Here is an 18,531-nt window from a genome sequence, read left to right as displayed (position 1 = left end):
TTGTTTGAGTGTAAAATTCAAGATTTTATTTTGTCCTGTAAAATAAAATATATTTAACAAGCTAACATAAACTCAAGATGCATCAATTGTCCTAAAACTCAGTGAACTAAAGCTTACTAACACTTTTCCAGGAATACATCAAAAGAGATGCACTTTAATACGCTTACAATAACAGGGACATTGCATCCTTAACGACTATTAGAAAAACGTTACAAAAGAACTAAAAAGTTAATGTTAAGAATTATTTTGGCCTTGAATAAACCTTGTTTTGCTTGATGCAACTAAAAAGGAAACAATGAACAAGTGGTAGCTTTATAACAGGGTCTGAATCCACACTGAGGAATGCAATGTTGTATGACATAGTTGGTGCAAACACCTGTTAACAATACTCCATTGTGAGCTTTTACTACGGGAACAGTGTGTACAAAGGGACATTCTTCACATTCCACTGTTATTTTGAATTCACATGAGCCTTTGGTTATATGAAATCAATGTGTTACCCTAAACCAATGTTACCCAATCCTGGTCCTTGAGTATCCCCTATAGGGATGGGCATGATTAATCGACGATCGATAATTGATCGTTAAGAATTTAGTCGATGACGTTAATTTGTTATTGATTAATCGAATACTTTTTTTTATCTAATGCAGGTTGCGTTGCCTAGCGTAGCATGTGTCTTGAAGCAGTTTGACCTTCCGTTTTGATTTCAAAAAAATAATCATGAAGAGGTCATGATTTTTTGGAACAACTTAAGTCTCTGTTTAAGAATGCGGCTCGCAGCTGCAGGTTCCGCTGCTTTAGAGCACCGCATATTCAAGCGCATATATCTTCCGTTTGTCTAACTAAATGTAGTTTAACTGTTTGCCACAAGTTGATCTTGTAATAAAGGTCTCATGGAGGAAAACGCGCTGTATTTTTTTTATTCAACATTTTTAAATTATAAAAGTTAAATAATAATTTTTTATGATAAAAATATTAATGATTAATCGATAGTCGATCGTTAATTCTCCCGACGATCGACTAAAAAAATTTAATCGAATGCCCATCCCTAATCCCCTACAAGAAGGGTTTATATGTCTCCTTATTTAAGAAGCCTGGTTTAATTCATCAGTTTGTTAGGGAGACATGTTAAACATTCTGGAAGGAGGCTGATGAGTTGAATCATAATTAGGCATCTAAAACTTTCTGGGAGGGGGGTACTTGAGGACAAGGATTGGGAAGGATGGCCCTAAACAAATCTTGGAAGCACTTTTTAATACAACACTTTGTACTACTAAACATTTTCATTTATGCATTTTTATCCAAAGTGACTTACAGTGCATTGCAAGGTATACATTTGATCAGTACAGTACGAACCCACGACCTTTTGCGCTGCTAACACAAAGCTCTACCACTGATCTACAGGAACACATCATTAGCATTTGTTGAATAAATAGCATTTGTAATTTCACTCTGTGTTTACTATGTGCACTCATAAAATAATGCATTCTCTTGGTTTGTAACTGGAGCCATAAATCTTGTCATAAATCTTGACTACTGAAATATTTTACAACAATACGGTTGCAAGCCCCATTATTAATTTTATACATAATAAAGTCTAATCCACTTGAGCATATTAAATACTACTACCACAAAGCCTCCAATTTCTTTTTATAAAACAAACAATTGTATAAAAATGGTTTGATGCTGCCACTGGGACAGTACCCTTTAAAAAGGTCCTAATATGTACCATTTAGCTACAGATGTTTATACATATGGTACTTTTAAGTAGGCATGGGCCGATTACCGGCTTCAAGGTATACCGAGGTTTTAAACAGTCAAGGTTTCAAAACCACTGAAATATTCTGTGATACCGTCTTCAAGGTATGAGCTGTGTTTATACAAAATTTATTAAATCATTAAGTCATGTGATTGATTTGATGTTTACATTTAATATACATTACAAAAATATTATATATTTTTTGAAAGCATATTATAATTTAAAGGCTTTATTTTTATTTTAACACATTTTAGTGTTGCAATGGCAAAACCGTAACACCGTGAAACCGTGGTATTTTTGCTAAAGGTTATCATACTGCCAGAATCTTATACCGGCCCATGCCTACTTTTAAGGTGCTTATATGAACTCTTTAGATCTCAGGGTGACAACTAGGCAATTTTTTTCTGACAGTGTAGAGATTGCATACACTTTGTACACCACAACACTTGTTTTTATAACCGACAAACAGTACCAGTGCTTACAACATAACTAGGAAGATGTCAAACCAGAAAGCCCATGCTGATCAAGGACTTGAAAAACAGGAAGATCTGGTGCCTATTCAACCATTTACAACATATGAAGAAGTCTCAGTCAAGAGATCCTACTGACTGCTTAAAAAAGGACGAGGGCCCGGAGAGGTGAACAAGCCTTGTTCCAAGAGCCGCACGGAGTAAGGAATAGGGCTGGGTATCGATTCTGATTTTCCAGATCGATTCAATTTCGATTCACAAGCTGTCAAATCGATTCGATTTCGATTCTCGATTCAATTTACGATTCCGGTTCTCGGGACGGTTTTTATACTCTATTCTCGATTCAACACAATAAATATAGATTAAATACAAATACTATACTAATAAAAAGATTAGTGAACAGCAGGTTACAAGTGGGTAATTAATAAAATCGATGAAGCACCTGAAACCGCCATTTTAAGCACTGAATTAATGAATTACAGGCTTGCCTCTCGCTCCTTGGTAACCTCGCACAAAGCAAAAAATAGGGTGACATCTAGTGAAGAAGACTAGTAATTCAATTAACGTTAATCTTTCGTTCAAAATTTGCAGAAATAAATATGAAAGAAAAAAAAATCAATTCTGCTCTTTGAGAATCGATTCTGAATCAACCACATTTTAAAAAACGATTAATCGAAAAATCTATTTTTTTTTGCCCAGCCCTAGTAAGGAACGCCACAAAAATCTGATATTGAAAAACTAGACAGAATGACATTTCATCATATGAAAGCTTATTTCAGTGCAGTATCAGATCTTTTGCTTGAAATGCTGGCACACTGGTCTGTCAAACTGAGGATGTTCTTGTAAAACTGGGACCATAAAGAGTAGCAGTAATTTCTGCTGAAGTTATTATCAGGATTTAGTTGTGCCAAATCCATTATTGAAGAAGTTAGGGATTAAATTATATATAATATAAAAAACATAAAATTGAACAAATCTATCAATTACGTTTATCCAGAGTAAAGATTAACTCTGGGTTAACAATTTCTGAATTTTGGTTACAAAAACATCTCCCCTTCCTCTATTCGATGGGGCCTTTCCAACAAGCCAACCACTAAAGCACTATTCGGACGGGATTAGTTTTCCAAACAACGTTTGAGTTTCAACGTGTCCCCCAGGACGTCTGTGATTTTATGTACCGATTCGGACTGGATTAAAATGATGCAGGCTATTCCAGAGATGGGAGTGTCTGTTTCATGCATTTGGGCGTTGCAGAAGAGCACCTGCTCTGGATACGCGTGTTTGTAATGTTTAATATTTTGCTTTAAATGTACAATTATGAGAGAACATGTTATTTATTAATTTAATTTTAACAAATCAAAATAAAATATACAAATCATACTAAAGTAACGTTAGCCTACGTGTTTTATATAACTGTCTGCTTATAATAAACCCCCAAAAAAAGAAGAAACAATGATTTATAACAATTTATTATCTTTATTAATTAACATTACCATTTCGGAGTTGAACAACTTTGAACGGAGTTTCTTATAACGTTACTGATATTACAGTGTTTAGTCTTAACAGTGTTTGATATTCAGCTCGTCTTGATTTAATTATTTTATTTTGCCGAATGGGAAAAAACATCCATATCTGAATGAATGGTACTCAGGAAATACAATAAACGCGCATTAGTAAGACCTTACGGCAGATCACGTTGGCCAAAACACGAAATGAACCGCGTTTTTAAAAGATATTGCGGGCAAACACAGACATTTGCATCCGGACGAGATTAAATTTCTCAGAGGACCTCTGAGTTCGGCGAAAAACAGTAGGTAAATTGCTCTGGAATTCTTACGGAGGTCGTCAGAGAAAAACACAGACATGGCCGATTCGGACAGGATTAAAAACAAAGAGGACCTCTGAGAAGCACGATTTTCTCAGAGGTCCCCCTGTAAAACTAATCCCGTCCGAATAGGGCTTAAGTCACTTACCACGGCCGAGATACGGCGGACCGACCTCAGCTCAGGCCCCTTAAGTCCTGGTTCCTCTCCCTTCAGGTCCCTTCCTCTACCCGACAGGGCCTTTCCAATGCCAACCCTCGAGTCTCTAACCCTAACCATGGAACGATCCATGATTTCGGACGGCCTAGCTCCGGCCCCTTAAAAGAATAAAACTCAAGAGATACGGCACACACATTTTTCATTACAAACCAAACACACCAACCAATGATTCATGTGAAAGAACCACAAGGACAAAATAAAGAGGTCATTATCCTAACGCAAACACACACATCCATCACAATGCTACAAAGTGTAAAAGAAAAGCCACACATTTCATTGAACTTTAAAGGATTGGTGAAAACATCAAAGGCCATGTTCTTCATTCTCAGTTGCGTTTTACTTTGATGGTCTATTGACGCTAACAGATGACATTGAAGTGGGCTGCTAACACATAACCGAAGATGTTCCACCTTAGCTTCATTTGAACAGGACTGGAAAAGCTATTTGCTGTCATCTTTGGGAACATTTAGTATGAGTCACAAACAGCCTTGGTAGTTCTTCATCCGACCCTTAGTTGGACTTCAAAGCCACAGCTTGCAGGCTGACGCAAGAGGACAAGGCTAGCCAGATCAATAAGCTGTTAACAGACCTAACCATCAACGGCTATCCGAACAGCCTGTGGAGGGATCATAGCGTCCGTGAATTCTGATGAGGACGTGGTGTACTAATCTCGTCCGGGCAGGGTGTTGAGCGAGAGAGATGAGCTGCCGTTATGAGATAAGTGGAGTATTTGCTGTATGTTGGCAAGGCCAGCAAAGAAAATATACAATCAGTTAGTGTCATCTAAGGCTAGAGATACCTGGGCCATCCATTTCAGATTTAAATTAGTAATAATAATAATAATAATAATAATAATAATAATAATAATAATAATAATAATAATAATAATAATAGCCCCTGACTGACCAGCTGTTAACCGCAACAAAATATTTCACATACATTTATTTTGTAAAATGTAGTTGCTATGGGTGCTGTGCAGTGAATAATACACAGACGATCAATGACGTGATGTAAATTATTTTGTGTCTGTATGGGTCAATTAAATGTAAAAGGGTTAAAATTCAAAAATTACTTGCATACATTCTCTTTTTTGTAGACCAAGTCAAAAACTTCTGGTTTAATTTAATTTTGAAAGAATATTTGGGGGATAATTGCAAAAATATCAATATGGTGTAACCGGTCTGTCAATTGGTGTAACAAGTATTTTTTTTTTATGAAAATAGAAATAGATTCATAAAAAATGTGGAATAAAATATAATCATCTAGTTTAGTTTAATATGATTTTTTACATACATTTTTACATCCTTTGTCAAAGATTATTTAGAAAACAGAACTGTTTTCAGCATATCTCTGGACAAATATTACAAAAACGCATTAAAATGTAATGTAGAAATAACTAATAAAATGTATTTTCGTGTGATATTTTTAAATGTTTTTTATGATTATGCTTACATGCCATCAAGGTGAATACAATTTTTAATATTTTTCATTCTTTGGCTCAATTGGCGTTTACACCATTTAAACATTTTCAGGTCCATTCAATCTTAACTTTCATAAAAATGGTGCAAATGTAATTTTTTACTGCATAAAATCAAAATAAATACACTATGTGCATTGAAATAAACCTGATGCATGCGTTAAAAAGAAGTTTTTTAAAAATATTTATGAAATTTCTCATTTTGCCAAACCGTTTTTGTCACTGACCCACGAATCGTTGCATGCAGCGGTCACACAGCTATTGACCAACCAGAATCCAAGACTAGAATAAACCATTTTATAAAGTAAGTGAAATGTTGCCATGTATCCCAACCAAGGTAAGATGAAATGGATTGCTAATAGACCATTTTACTGTTTGTACAAAATGATAATGGGCTGCGTTTGCACGCGCATTTAGACAATGGAAGTATGGCAAGAATTATACAAAGTTATATAAACATAGCTACCAGATCTGTGTACTATAGTGGAGTGGATAGAAGACGTTAGCAGATGGCCAAAAATAAAGTTGGCACTGGCGGCACTGGCTCAGTGGTTCATGTAGGTTGTCTACAAACCGGAAGGTTGGTGGTTCAATCCCCGGCTCCACCGGACCAAGTGTCGAGGTGTCCTTGAGCAAGACACCTAACCCCAGCTGCTCCCGACTGGCGCCTTGCATGGCTGACACCGCCGTCGGTGTATGAATGTGTGAGTGAATGTGAGGCTAATTGTAAAGCGCTTTGGATGGCCATAGGTCTGTTAAAAGCGCTATATAAATGCAGTCCATTTACCATTTACCAAAGTTGCCAGATACATATATACGTATATTATATTAGTGCAACCAAACGCAACAACCAGACATTTTGATGCTGGGAAACCCTTTTAATAAACTTTCTGAGTTGCTAACACGTTAGAACCAACGGGGAATAACACCACTTCCGTTGCCCAAATGCGCGCGCAGGCTATTTGATCACGTGAGCTGTAAAAGGGTCTATAGAAAGCTCTCTTCAGGTATTGGTCCCAGCTACTCTGTAGTCATTATGCAATAACCAAAACCGACAACAGAACCACAGAATAAGCTTGTTTCACATAGCAGCTCTCTCTCTCGCCTGTAACACTCTCCAAGGGATGCTGAGATATTCTGGGAAAACGTTGATGGAGCAATCTGAATAATTTCAAAAACTTGTCTTCAAGCATATACATAAGCTGATGCTCTAGTGAGTTTAAAATAAAAGTAAAAGTAAAAAAAAGTTTAAAATACCTTCTCCTATACTAAATGTCTAACAGGGACAGATGTTTACTCTAAACTGGAATGTTGAAGAAGACAAACACGACAGTAGTTGAGATAGCATTCGCTCAGTCAATGTGTATGCGGTCAATGTGATTTTAGATTCCCATGCTTGTCCTTCACTGAAGTCATACAAGATGAGGCGGATGTTTATACAGGTGATTGATGATATCAGCTGTAAAACTAACCCAATCATTTCAAATAACCAAGAAAAATGGCTAGAAAGCCTTCCATAAATAAAAGCAAATAGAGCACCTGTGCTAACAGCGCACACCGAGCGGCAGGAAACATCTGTGGACGTCTGAATCTTCACAAAGTGAGCAAACAAATAGCTACCGTCTAACACAACCCTCAGGACCGCACAAATCCTATCAGTGTAATTACTTTTCATCTCGAAAGGCCACTGGAGAGGAACAATCTATATTCCTGTCCTAATTTCTCATTTTCATGCAAAAGCATGCATACGCACACACTGAGTGCTCAAGAGAAGGGCAAGATATTTGGAGGCATTAAGATTTCAAAAGGCCATCACTTTTCATTCCTTTGTGGTGTGCGCTACATGACGGCACAAGCTTAATGAAGACCAATGAAATCACAGGAAAAAGCTCATTTGGTAAAGCATGGTTCTTGCAACGCCAAGGTTGCGGGTTTGATTCCTAGGGAATAGAATGAAGTGTGAGAGACCACCTAGCTGTGCTTTAATTTTGTTCATTATTTTTGTTAAAGTTGTAGATTGGGCTCCTGCAAAGACATTTCACCGTGATATTGCAAAGCCAGAGCTCATAAACGCATTACAAAGAGGGTATACAAGTCATCAAGAGAGCTACACTGGACATTACCTTCAAGGTGATGATCTATTTATATCCTAATCGAAATCAATTATTTTTCACAAGAACACCTTTATTCATCCATTAAAGATCCCTCACAGCCAAGAGCAAATGGCCCTAGCAAAAACCTCCCCCTCTCATATTTGATGAAGGCTCAAAACCAAATCCACTACATTCATTTGGGCAGGTAATTATCCTTATCCATTTCCCTCACAGCATAAGCAGGCTGCCCTATGAACCGACAAGCTGTGCAGATGATTGCCGCACAGAAAAAAAATGAAGGCTTGCACAGTTAGACAACACTGATTTTTAAAAGATGATGAAGAGGAGCAACAGATCGACTCAAGCCACTGGCTGCATTGCTGATCTCCCGCAACTGTGCAACATGTTGGTCTGGGTCATCTACATACAAGCTGCTCACATATCGCCAGGGAACATAAATACATCAGAAAAGCCACATTCCTGGAAAGCCTATTAAGACACATAAACAGTAACACGTGACAACAAGCTTGTATTCTTTCTTTCTCTCTATAGTCATGTATTTAATGAATTTAACAAAAAGCCATCATTAGGGATATGCAAATTTACTAATTCAACTGACTAGTGTAAATGTATAGCCCATCATTGTTGTTTATGGGTTTACTTGCTCTGGATTAGACACGTCTCATAGGGACTCACCATTAAAGGGTGCATTTTTGCAATCAAAAACACATGTATGAAGTACAACTGAATAGAACAGATGGTCTTGAGGGGTCTCTGTGTATTTATTTTTACTTGACAATGACAAATGACATCCGTCTGCGTATGTATGGTTGCAGCAGCACTGCTGTAAGATGCAATTTTACAGGACAAACTGTCTTATGACTAATGGTGTGTGCACACCAAATGCAAAGTAAATATTACTTGGTTTAAATTACTCACAAGAATAAGTTTTTCATGAAAGCCATTTCCTCCATTTTCTGATACAACTGGACATGTCAAACCAGAAGGACCAATAAGCATTTTCTCTAAATTGGCTTGCACTTGAAAATCTAAAGACAATTGAGGTATTGCGCTTTGCGCCAAACATGTCGCCAAATTTGTGACACCCAGTGCGAATTTGCATCTATTTGCGTCTTTGCACGTCTATATGCACAAAAAATAAACCATAATTTATGGTGTGGATAGTACACCGCAAAGCTTGGAGAATTCTGTTTTTAACATATATACGCGAATGTATGCACATGGTCGAACGCACAGCCTTGTAAAATATAGTTTATTTGACACAGTACGTGTACACAGAAGTTCAAAGCATGCGCAATGCGACAAAATGTAATGCATCTCCTGGGCTACATATTACATTGTACATGTAGGTCCTACAGGACAATCTATGCTGGGTTTTAAACATTTTGTAGCACTCTTCTGATGACGAAAATTGATGCACACTGTATTTTTATGTTCTTTACATTATACAACAATTTTATGTAGAAAACAAAAAATATAGGTTGTATTTTGTATTAAACCAATGTTGAAGAAATGAGGAAGAACAGCAAAAAGTGAACTTCTTCAAAGCAGGTTGAGACCTTTTGATAAAATACCAAGGGTAAATTTCTGCAAATTCCAGGCAAAGGGTGACTGCTTTGAAGATGCTAATAATTTGATTTAGACACAACATGGCCCATCCCTAGAGAACACTAAATGTCATTTCCTGTGATCTTAGCCGTGTCCATGCAATAAAGAGATAAACAACAGCATACTGATGCGATTCATTCCCACACGTTCTTTCCCATCTCCCAAATCGTCATTAAGACTCATAGTGCATTAGACAAATAGTGCAGGAATGGCAAAATGTTCCACTGCATCACAAGCAGAGACAAGCATAACCACAGAAGCCCTTCTTCTGCTCGCCTGACAGAAAGGCTGATAAGAGACGGCGAAAGCGTGAGACTGTTTCTGCTGGCAGAGGTCGGAGATATGCTTTAATATTCCGAGCAGATGCGTCTATCTTGGATATTGCCGCATACATCCCTCATGGATGGGTGGTTAAGGGTGTGTGACTAGATTTAGGAATGATTTCACATGGGAACTGTAAAAGAAAGGTGTATGGATACCCTGACAGAGTACTTTAGTTGTATGTCTTGTCATTCACATCAAAAAGAAAGATGTCAGGAAAACTGAGGAAATGACAGTAAGTGCAGAATGAATTTAGAGAGAAAGCCCTCACTTGAAACTGAAACTACTGGTGTAGACATTTATTAAAAATATGACAGGTGAAATGGTAATTTAACAAATTATGTTTCGTCACAGTATATTACATGGCATTCATGGTTCATCTACAGGTTGACTGAACGCAGGCGCGGCTCCTCGGTATGGGCAAGTATATTAAAATATTAATCCACCCCAAATATATCACTTTACATAAACATAATAAAAACTAAACTCGTTAACTTGTAACTCAGAGTTTCTAGACTATTTTAAGCCGTAAAGTAAGATAAATATGTTTGGAAATTGAGCACACAGCTAGGTTGGCTCCGGTATGTAATGACCGAGCTGAGATGGGCAGAGGCACGTGAGCTCAACAGCGCCCCACATTTTTCCCCATGTAAATTTGTGGTGAAAAATGGAAATGCAGTGAGCCCTAATAGAGAGCCATTTGGGCAGATTTGAATCTGCCCCTCTAGCTTTTACATTACGTGAATGTAGTTCCGGACAATGCTATATCATTCCACATAAGAAAGCGTTAACACTGCTGATTCTTCAGTTTGTGAGCATTGCAAGAGAAACAAATCAACCTGATTGTAATAGTGTAGATTTTTTTATTACAGAATTTGTCTGAAAGATTGTTAGTTTTTCAAAGAACTTTGCTCTGATGAAGCCAGATAAATGAAGAATACTGCAACGGCCAAACAACCAATAGCCTCTTTCACACAGTAATTCTGGTAAATTACCATGATTTTACCAGAATGAATTTACCAGTAAATACAAAAATGTGCTGTTCACACGTGCAGTGACGTTCCGTCTTTTTACCAATAAGACATCATTCACACATCAGTATCAAAATACCGGTAAACTCGGAGAGAAAGCAGAAGTTACCTGTGGCATCCGGCCGACGAGCTCCGTGTCGTATTTGTAAACAATGGCGGGTTATGACTTAATATCGTCGGTCCGTATTTTGTTGTGTTTTCACATCTGTGGCAAACGGTCGCAAAGTTGCTCGTGACCAAACAACATTGCGTTAGGCGGCGTCAAACGGAACCTGCGTTTGCACATTAGGCTTCACAAGGATGTTGGCAATTTGGCAAATAGATGGTAAGCTGTTTTAAACAACTTTGAAGAAATGTGGATGTTAACTTCAAGTGTGCTCGACTTTTAAGCAGCATGTGTGTGGAAACCTCTGTAATCAGTGCGGGGGTAAACAAGTCACCTGTATAAAAACTTTCCGATTGGCCCGATCTGTCAGAGCATTCTGACGTCGTCCGTTCTAAATGCTGGTAATCCTATATTTTTCGTTCACACATAGCACTTACCGGTAAATTACTGGTAATCTTACAACCTGTCTTACTGGTAAATTGGGAGCACTAATTTACCGGAAAGGTTCTGTTCACACATGACTTGTCACATGTTAACTGCAATTTACCAGTAAATTACCAGTAAAGACTGTATGTGTGAAAGGGACTATTGAAAAGTCATTCAATGGGGCATTTAGTCGTGGGCTGACATAAAGCTTAAGCTGTCTGGTTGTACTAAATGAAATAAACTGTTTTATTTCCCATGCTTTTTCATTTTTCAAACAGTTATCTGAAGACTAAAACCAAATTCAGCATTAAAGCGCCCAGTGTTCTGTATGCGTAAGTCATTTAAATGTAAAACTTACACTATATACCACTAACAGTTAATCATAGGCAAGTCATATAGCCTACGATACCACCGAGAACTGTCCTACCTAAATTATAGTCAGGAGCCACTACTGACTGAATGGTATCTGCCACAGATGATGGTTGCCTTTGAAATGCGTTGTGAAAACAACAGACATTACCACAAATATACTTAAACCTCTCAGCCTTCCAGAAATCAGCACAAAACTAGAAGGCTTGTCCTGAACTTGTAAAGAGCCACTACAGAAAATTGATATAGAAAAAAAGAGACTAAAAGGTAAGGTACAACATTTCAATGTGTTGTATACCCATACGCCCATACGGTACAAAAATGAACCAGTGTTGTACCTTTTTTTGATGGAGTAGTTTAATAGTTATGTGTGAATAACAAATGTCCACAGCAGCTGGTTGTGACAGACTGCTCATAAGCTGTGAACATTTCAAAAGGAAACCACATTAAAGCGTTCTCCTGTTTCACAAAGCTGATATAAACCCTGTCAGCTCAATAATCGTCTATTACCAACCTGCAGAGAATGACAGAGTCTGACCTCACACAATGAACTGTAGCTCAAGCAGTAACCTTGGTAGCGCTTATGAAAAGCAGACTGGTTTATATGAACTATAAACCAGAGAAAACTGAATTAAACTCATGGCTTGCCTGCTACACAGTTATCATGTCCTATATGTCCTTTTGCATTGCTAGTGCAAAATAGTGTGATATTTAAAGAGAGGAGATTGTCATGACTCTATTATCAGGTATGATAGTCTGTAAAGGCACATATCTAAGACCTTTGGACCATTGAAGGTGGAAACTGCTATGTAACTGCTAATATTGAGAATAAAATCTCAATCTAGCAATGAAAATGAAGCTGCAATCCAAATAAAAATGAAAATTCAGTGACACGTAACTAACGAAACACTTGGTGCTTTTTAATCCCAAACAGCATCCAGTCCGTGACTCAGGCTTTTCTTCACTCTTCCACACAATGTGTGGAAATTGCACAGTTGCAGTTAATCAAGGCCACTTTCAGACAATGCAGTCAAGTGCGATTTCGCAGATGTAGGACCACAACCATTCATCTGGTCAGGATGGATGACATCAGCGTTGCTTGGTTCTAATGCACAACTACGTTTATGATATTTATAGCAGTGCTAAAACGCAGATGACTTTACTGGAGAACAATTTGAGGTTTTGAGGTTATTTAAAGTGGCAGTGCACCCACTGTAAAACCTAACAGTTAACTTAACTCAAACCATTTAAGTAAACCGGTTGCATTAGACCATTTAAGTTTTAAAACACATAAATCTGAGTAAATGGTCTAATCCAACCGGTTTACTTAAATAGTTTGAGTTGAGTTAACTTTTAGGTTTTACAGTGTATCATTCGCTAACCTTAATCTCATTCAAAACACAGAGCGTGGAGAAAGAAGTTTTAGGAAACCCAAGAGCTGTCTAGCCTCAAAAACATGAAGGCACCATCATTGGCCCTGTCCCGAATAGCACCCTAAACACTCCGGTCTTCCTACAAGTCAGCACTTTTGTGACGTAACGCCACTTTGAATGTCGGTAAGCCATCTGCTGTGAAGCCTGCAAGTGCGGACTCAGGAAAAGTGTGCATCAACCCTTATTTTACGTCCTCGCTTCTTAAAGTCTCACTTACAGTGCGGTCTAATAATCTGGCACCACAAAGCTGTAATTTCATGTTCAGTGCTTAAGTACACAAAATTCATCTGTTTACTATAAACAGTGGCTGTAAAGTTTAACTGCATTAAGCTTAATTGCATTTGTGGGAAATGACAGAAACAACTAATTATTTCACACAACCTCCAGACAGATGAACTGCTGTGAAGACCAAATACATCACAGTATCCCCTACAGATCCATACATGTGGCCTGTGCATTAAACCACCCGTCTCCTGCTAAAGCTCAGTTTCCTTCCATCTATTGTTTCCTTATCCGTCTTAAGCACCACTTGACTGTGAATTAAAAGGCCGTATGATTTCTGCAATGCAAAAAACATGGAAGGCATCACAGAATCAAGACATGAAAATGGAATTTTCCCTGTAGTGCTGCATTTGGCCAATTTTGTATAAACCGTTTTTTTAAAAGCCATCAGAACTTATTTGCGAATATCAGTTTGTTGCCTTGGTATTGACGGGCAAATAAAAACAATAGAAATGTGGGAAAATTTCAATGTTTGCAGGATGCAATGCAGTCAACCTGATTATGCAGTTAACAATATTATTCACCATCAACATTCATTTTGAATAGAGAAACCATGTTGAAGAGACTGTCTGAGACCACAAAGTCTTCAAAAAATTTGAGAAATTCTACCAAAAATTCAATGTTTTGGATTTTACTGTTGCTGTGATATGAAAAAATTGTTACTGGGTCAACTGACAGTGAGAGGACATTTAGCCAATTTAAGACCCTCCTCACATAAAAGGAGTTAAATGCAGAGGCTGGCTCTAATGGATTTCAATGGCCATCAAGCAGTTTTTATTTGTACTGTTAAATTTGACAGCATACAAAAAGATTCAATGTTGGATTTTACTATAAAATTATGTAAGCATTACCCAAATATAACTTTTGAAATACAAACCATAAATAAACAATACGTTTAATAATTAGTTAGATTTAATTAATACAGAAAAATAAAAAAATGAAATCTAAAAAAAAACTGCAAATGAAAAAAATCTGAAAAATTTAACAGAAAAAACTGAATGAGAAAAAAAATCAAACTGAATCTGGGAAAAATAAAAATATTTTCATAGGGCCCTAGACTTAAAACTATGCACTACCATTCAAGGCGCTTTCCAATGCATAGTACCCCACGATTTGGTTTGGGTCGGGTCAGCTTACTTTTGGGGGCTTTTTCACTGGGTGCAGTACTTAATACCCAATACTTTTTTTAGTACCACCCCGGATGGGGTTTCAAGTGACCCGACTGATACCAAAACGACAACGTCACGCGAAAACACTGTAGATCACTGAGGGCCTGTTTACACGAGAACGCTCGAGGGTAAAAACGTAAAAATATTTTATCGGATGTGCCTTTCGTTTACACGGCGACGGCGTTTTGGGGGCTTAAAAACGCAAAAAAGTGAAACCACCCTTCAGAGTGGAAATCTTAAAAACGATCTACCGTCGCGTTCTCGTCTAAAGAGTAAAAACGCAAAAGTCTGCTCATGGTGGCTCTCGTCGCGCACGCGTTTACGTCACAGGCATGCGCCAGTTCAGGAAAATAACAACAAACATGCAGTGTTTCCCATACATTGATTTATTTGTGGTGGCCCACCACAGAATCAACACTGTCCCCCACAAATAGAATTTTCATGATTCCCATTTACATTTTTATTTCACTATTTAAAACAGCTTAATTCGGCTTAAAATATAATTTGACATATAATACAGATCAAAAACAGATACAGATCAAAGAGTAGAAGTGAAACATATTTCAGGTGCCAACACGAGATCAAATGAAACACGACATGATGACGTCACATATATGCTAATTAGTGGGTGGCGTCATCACCACCACAGTTTCTCAAAATCCTGTGGGAAACACTGAACATGTCAGATTATTTCCATACGTCGGACCTTCAAGTTGCCATAGCAGCTCTGATAAATATACAAGTCTTTCCAGCAGTTGTACGAATTATTCACAGCAAGTATTACTGATCAGAGAAGGCACATTAATTACCTCAGTGAAACTGTTGATGCGCCAATTTGTCGGAGGCAAACCAGACGGCTTTGAATGAGACCTGGGAGAACCAGGAAGAAGGTTGTACGCAGGCTCACGGACTTGGTGTTGTTGTGTGTCAGTGCTTCACATTGCCACCTAGCCGCCTGGAGTGCATACTACATCGAATATCACACACTTTTGCGTCACCATATGCACGCAGATTTCCCCCTCAAAATGCTCGTATAAACACGGAATAAAAAGTGATAACGCAACACCACTTTTGCGGTTTCTTTTCAGATCGTTTCCATGTAAATGTAGCCTGATTGGTCTGAGAGAATCGTCACTACCAGCGTAATCGCTGTAATGTTAAAGATTAGCTTTATCTTCATGCTAGCTTGTGCTGTCTCGAGTAAACCTGTTGTCATCTTTAAGACTGTAAGTTCCCAAACTCCCTTTTAACGATGAAAAACATCCAAAGGTTGAGAATCAGGAACACCATAACAGTTTTTTCCAGACTTGTAGTTTGTAGCGGCACATTTGCGACAAGCACGTCCGCATAGATGCTTAAATGCAACTTACATGAAGCTCAGAGGAGCGCGTCGACTGATGCCACGGGTGTTTGTACAAAAACTGTCATGTGAGACAGAGGTAGTAATAAACGAGATGTGCAAACATCTATTTGTGCTGGTAAATTTTTATTTTGTGGGATGTATAGAATTCCAATAACTCACTTTTATGATGTCACAGCTGTGAGTAGTGCCAATATAACGACACACCTATAATCCCTCCCACTCCGAAGTGTTAATAAACTCAATGGAAAACCAAGCAAGCCAAAGTGAGGTGAGCCGACCTGACCTGACCCGACCTAAACCATGGGGTACTATGCAATGAAAAAGCACTAAAAGATGGGTTGAATTTCTGTCTGACCACTAAAATAGGCCGACAACCATGAACAAACCCTGTGGATAAAAGGTTTTTAAGCTTCATAACAGTGGTGTGAAGAATTGTGACAGTGTTATTGGTGGCTCAAATTTAAGGCCAAGCAGTCTCCTGGTAACACATGATCCCTTTGAGCTGACCTCTTCTAAAGCACAGGGACTCATCAATGATTGAGATGGTATGAATTAAACATAAACTAAAGGACACCCAGACACATACACACACACACGAAGCACAATAAGACTAAAAACAACTTTGCTCTGTTTGAGCCAAGGTTGCCATGTCAGCCTAATCAGGATGCATTGGCACGAGTCTGGGATGGGTGCACCTGTTTCTCAGACCAAGGACAGGGGATGCAATGAAGTTTTTTTTTTTTACATTTTCATAGAAAATCAATTTTCATAGAAAACAACATTATAGATCTCCACTCTTCTCTTGCTGAGTCAGGAGGCAGACAGAACACATCAGAGCAACTTATTCAATTACTTTTGGACTCTACTTTTGCAGCCTTTGGCAGATTTAAAAACTAACACTACCTCACAATAATCATCTGGTAAAATCTGATACCAACTCCTTTACTGGTGCCAATTTAAAGCAATTATGACAATGCAAATTCCTACTACTTTATTGTCATACTAGACAGAGTACTAATACACCTCTACTACATTTACAAGCACACAGTAAAAAGACATAGAGTGCCCGTAGCAACTATCCCCTTTAAGTAAAAACATCTTGAAAACAGCATTGTAATGGCATAAAGGAGCCAAATGGTGATCGTCCAGGCAGGCTAACAAGTTAAATGAGGTGGACAGTGGAAAGAAGGGGGGCTGGAAATTCAGACGACATCTGTGCTGAAGGCAAAGAGGATTACAGACTAAATATTTAAAGAGTTTACAAAATTTCCTACACCTATAGCATAGTGTATCTTGATCTACTCCAGGGTTAGCTAGTGACACCAAAAGAGTCACAAAACAAGCCAGAGGTTACACGGCCAAAACCAAGATAGTGCTCATTCACCCACTCATTAACAATTTATTCATAAGTATAGACACACCCGCACCTGATCCATACACCTGTCCTGAAAGCTCAAGTCTCACCCCTTCTGCAAAGCTTCTACCCGTATACAGCAAGGCAGGATTAATGGTACATACCCGCAGACATGTGTAACTTATCTATAGCAGCAAATATATTGGAGTTTCATCGCAAGGTAAATGTATCTATATCAACATCATTAATGAAATCACTGTGGTACTCCACAAACAGAAAGCATTTATCTCTAGTCGTGACTCGTGAGTGTTACGAAAACCTCCTTGTGATGGATAGTCCCAATTTGCCCTTCTTTGTGGTAACTATGATAAATCTCTTCAGTTAAAATCCACTTTTTCCCAAGAGGGGTCTCATTTAATCACAGGCAGACCCCAACAACGAAGTTTAAAGGAAAAAGTAAAAGACTATGAGGTTGAAACTGGCATACTGCTTTTAGGGTATGCTTGGCACATTCAAACATCCCACATGAAAACATTATAGTATACTTTACTATAGTAAACTGCAGTAAAATGCCTAGGTACTGTAGCTTTATCCTTAACATAGTATATGAACGTATACAACAGTATACATTACATAGTGTAGTAGTGATTACTATAATTTACGGCAGTTTAGTTACTATAGTAATACTACTATTTTATCACTTTACTATAGTTACATATAATGCATATATTAAAGCATATATTAACAAAGTATAGTCATTACTATAATAAACTACAAAATACTACAGTACACTATAGTAAACACTTAAACAGAATGGGCCTGTCTAAGCACCTTACTATAGGTTTGAAACACGGACACTGGGTTAATAAACTAACCTGGCTTTACAGTCTTCAGACGGAGTGGCTCGCGAAAGTGGCGGATGACGGCGAGGGTGTCTCGGTTTGTCAGTCCGCTGACAGGCGTGCCGTTCACCTCCAGCAGTACGTCTCCCGGACAGGGCAACCGGCCGACATGGCACACGATCGCGTCCGACAACACCTGTCCCAGGTACGGGAACTCTCCGTGCTCGGCTCCGCCGCATATCTCCAGCACGGCGCTGAGCTCCCCGGCGTTACCCCACGACACGGCACACTCCTGCACTTTACCGGACCAATGTTTCTTCTTTTTCAGGGTCTTGGACATGTTTAATCCTTGAGTCTTTTAAAAA

At 38.3% G+C, this 18,531-nt stretch overlaps 1 protein-coding gene across 1 annotated transcript in view; it reads right to left on the bottom strand.

Annotated features, from left to right (window-relative positions):
* Positions 1-18,525, bottom strand: part of magi3a (membrane associated guanylate kinase, WW and PDZ domain containing 3a) — a 171,058-nt gene extending 152,533 nt beyond the window's left edge. Inside the window, exon 1 of the mRNA XM_065285758.2 lies at positions 18,200-18,525. Coding sequence (XP_065141830.1) covers positions 18,200-18,506 — 307 coding nt within the window. The 5' untranslated portion in view covers positions 18,507-18,525. The remainder of the gene's footprint in view (positions 1-18,199) is intronic.
* Between the last annotated feature and the right edge of the window lie 6 nt (positions 18,526-18,531).

Source organism: Paramisgurnus dabryanus, chromosome 21 (genome assembly GCF_030506205.2).
Source record: "Paramisgurnus dabryanus chromosome 21, PD_genome_1.1, whole genome shotgun sequence".
NCBI classification, from domain to species: Eukaryota; Metazoa; Chordata; class Actinopteri; order Cypriniformes; family Cobitidae; genus Paramisgurnus; species Paramisgurnus dabryanus.
This window is presented reverse-complemented; position numbering and strand designations above follow the sequence as displayed.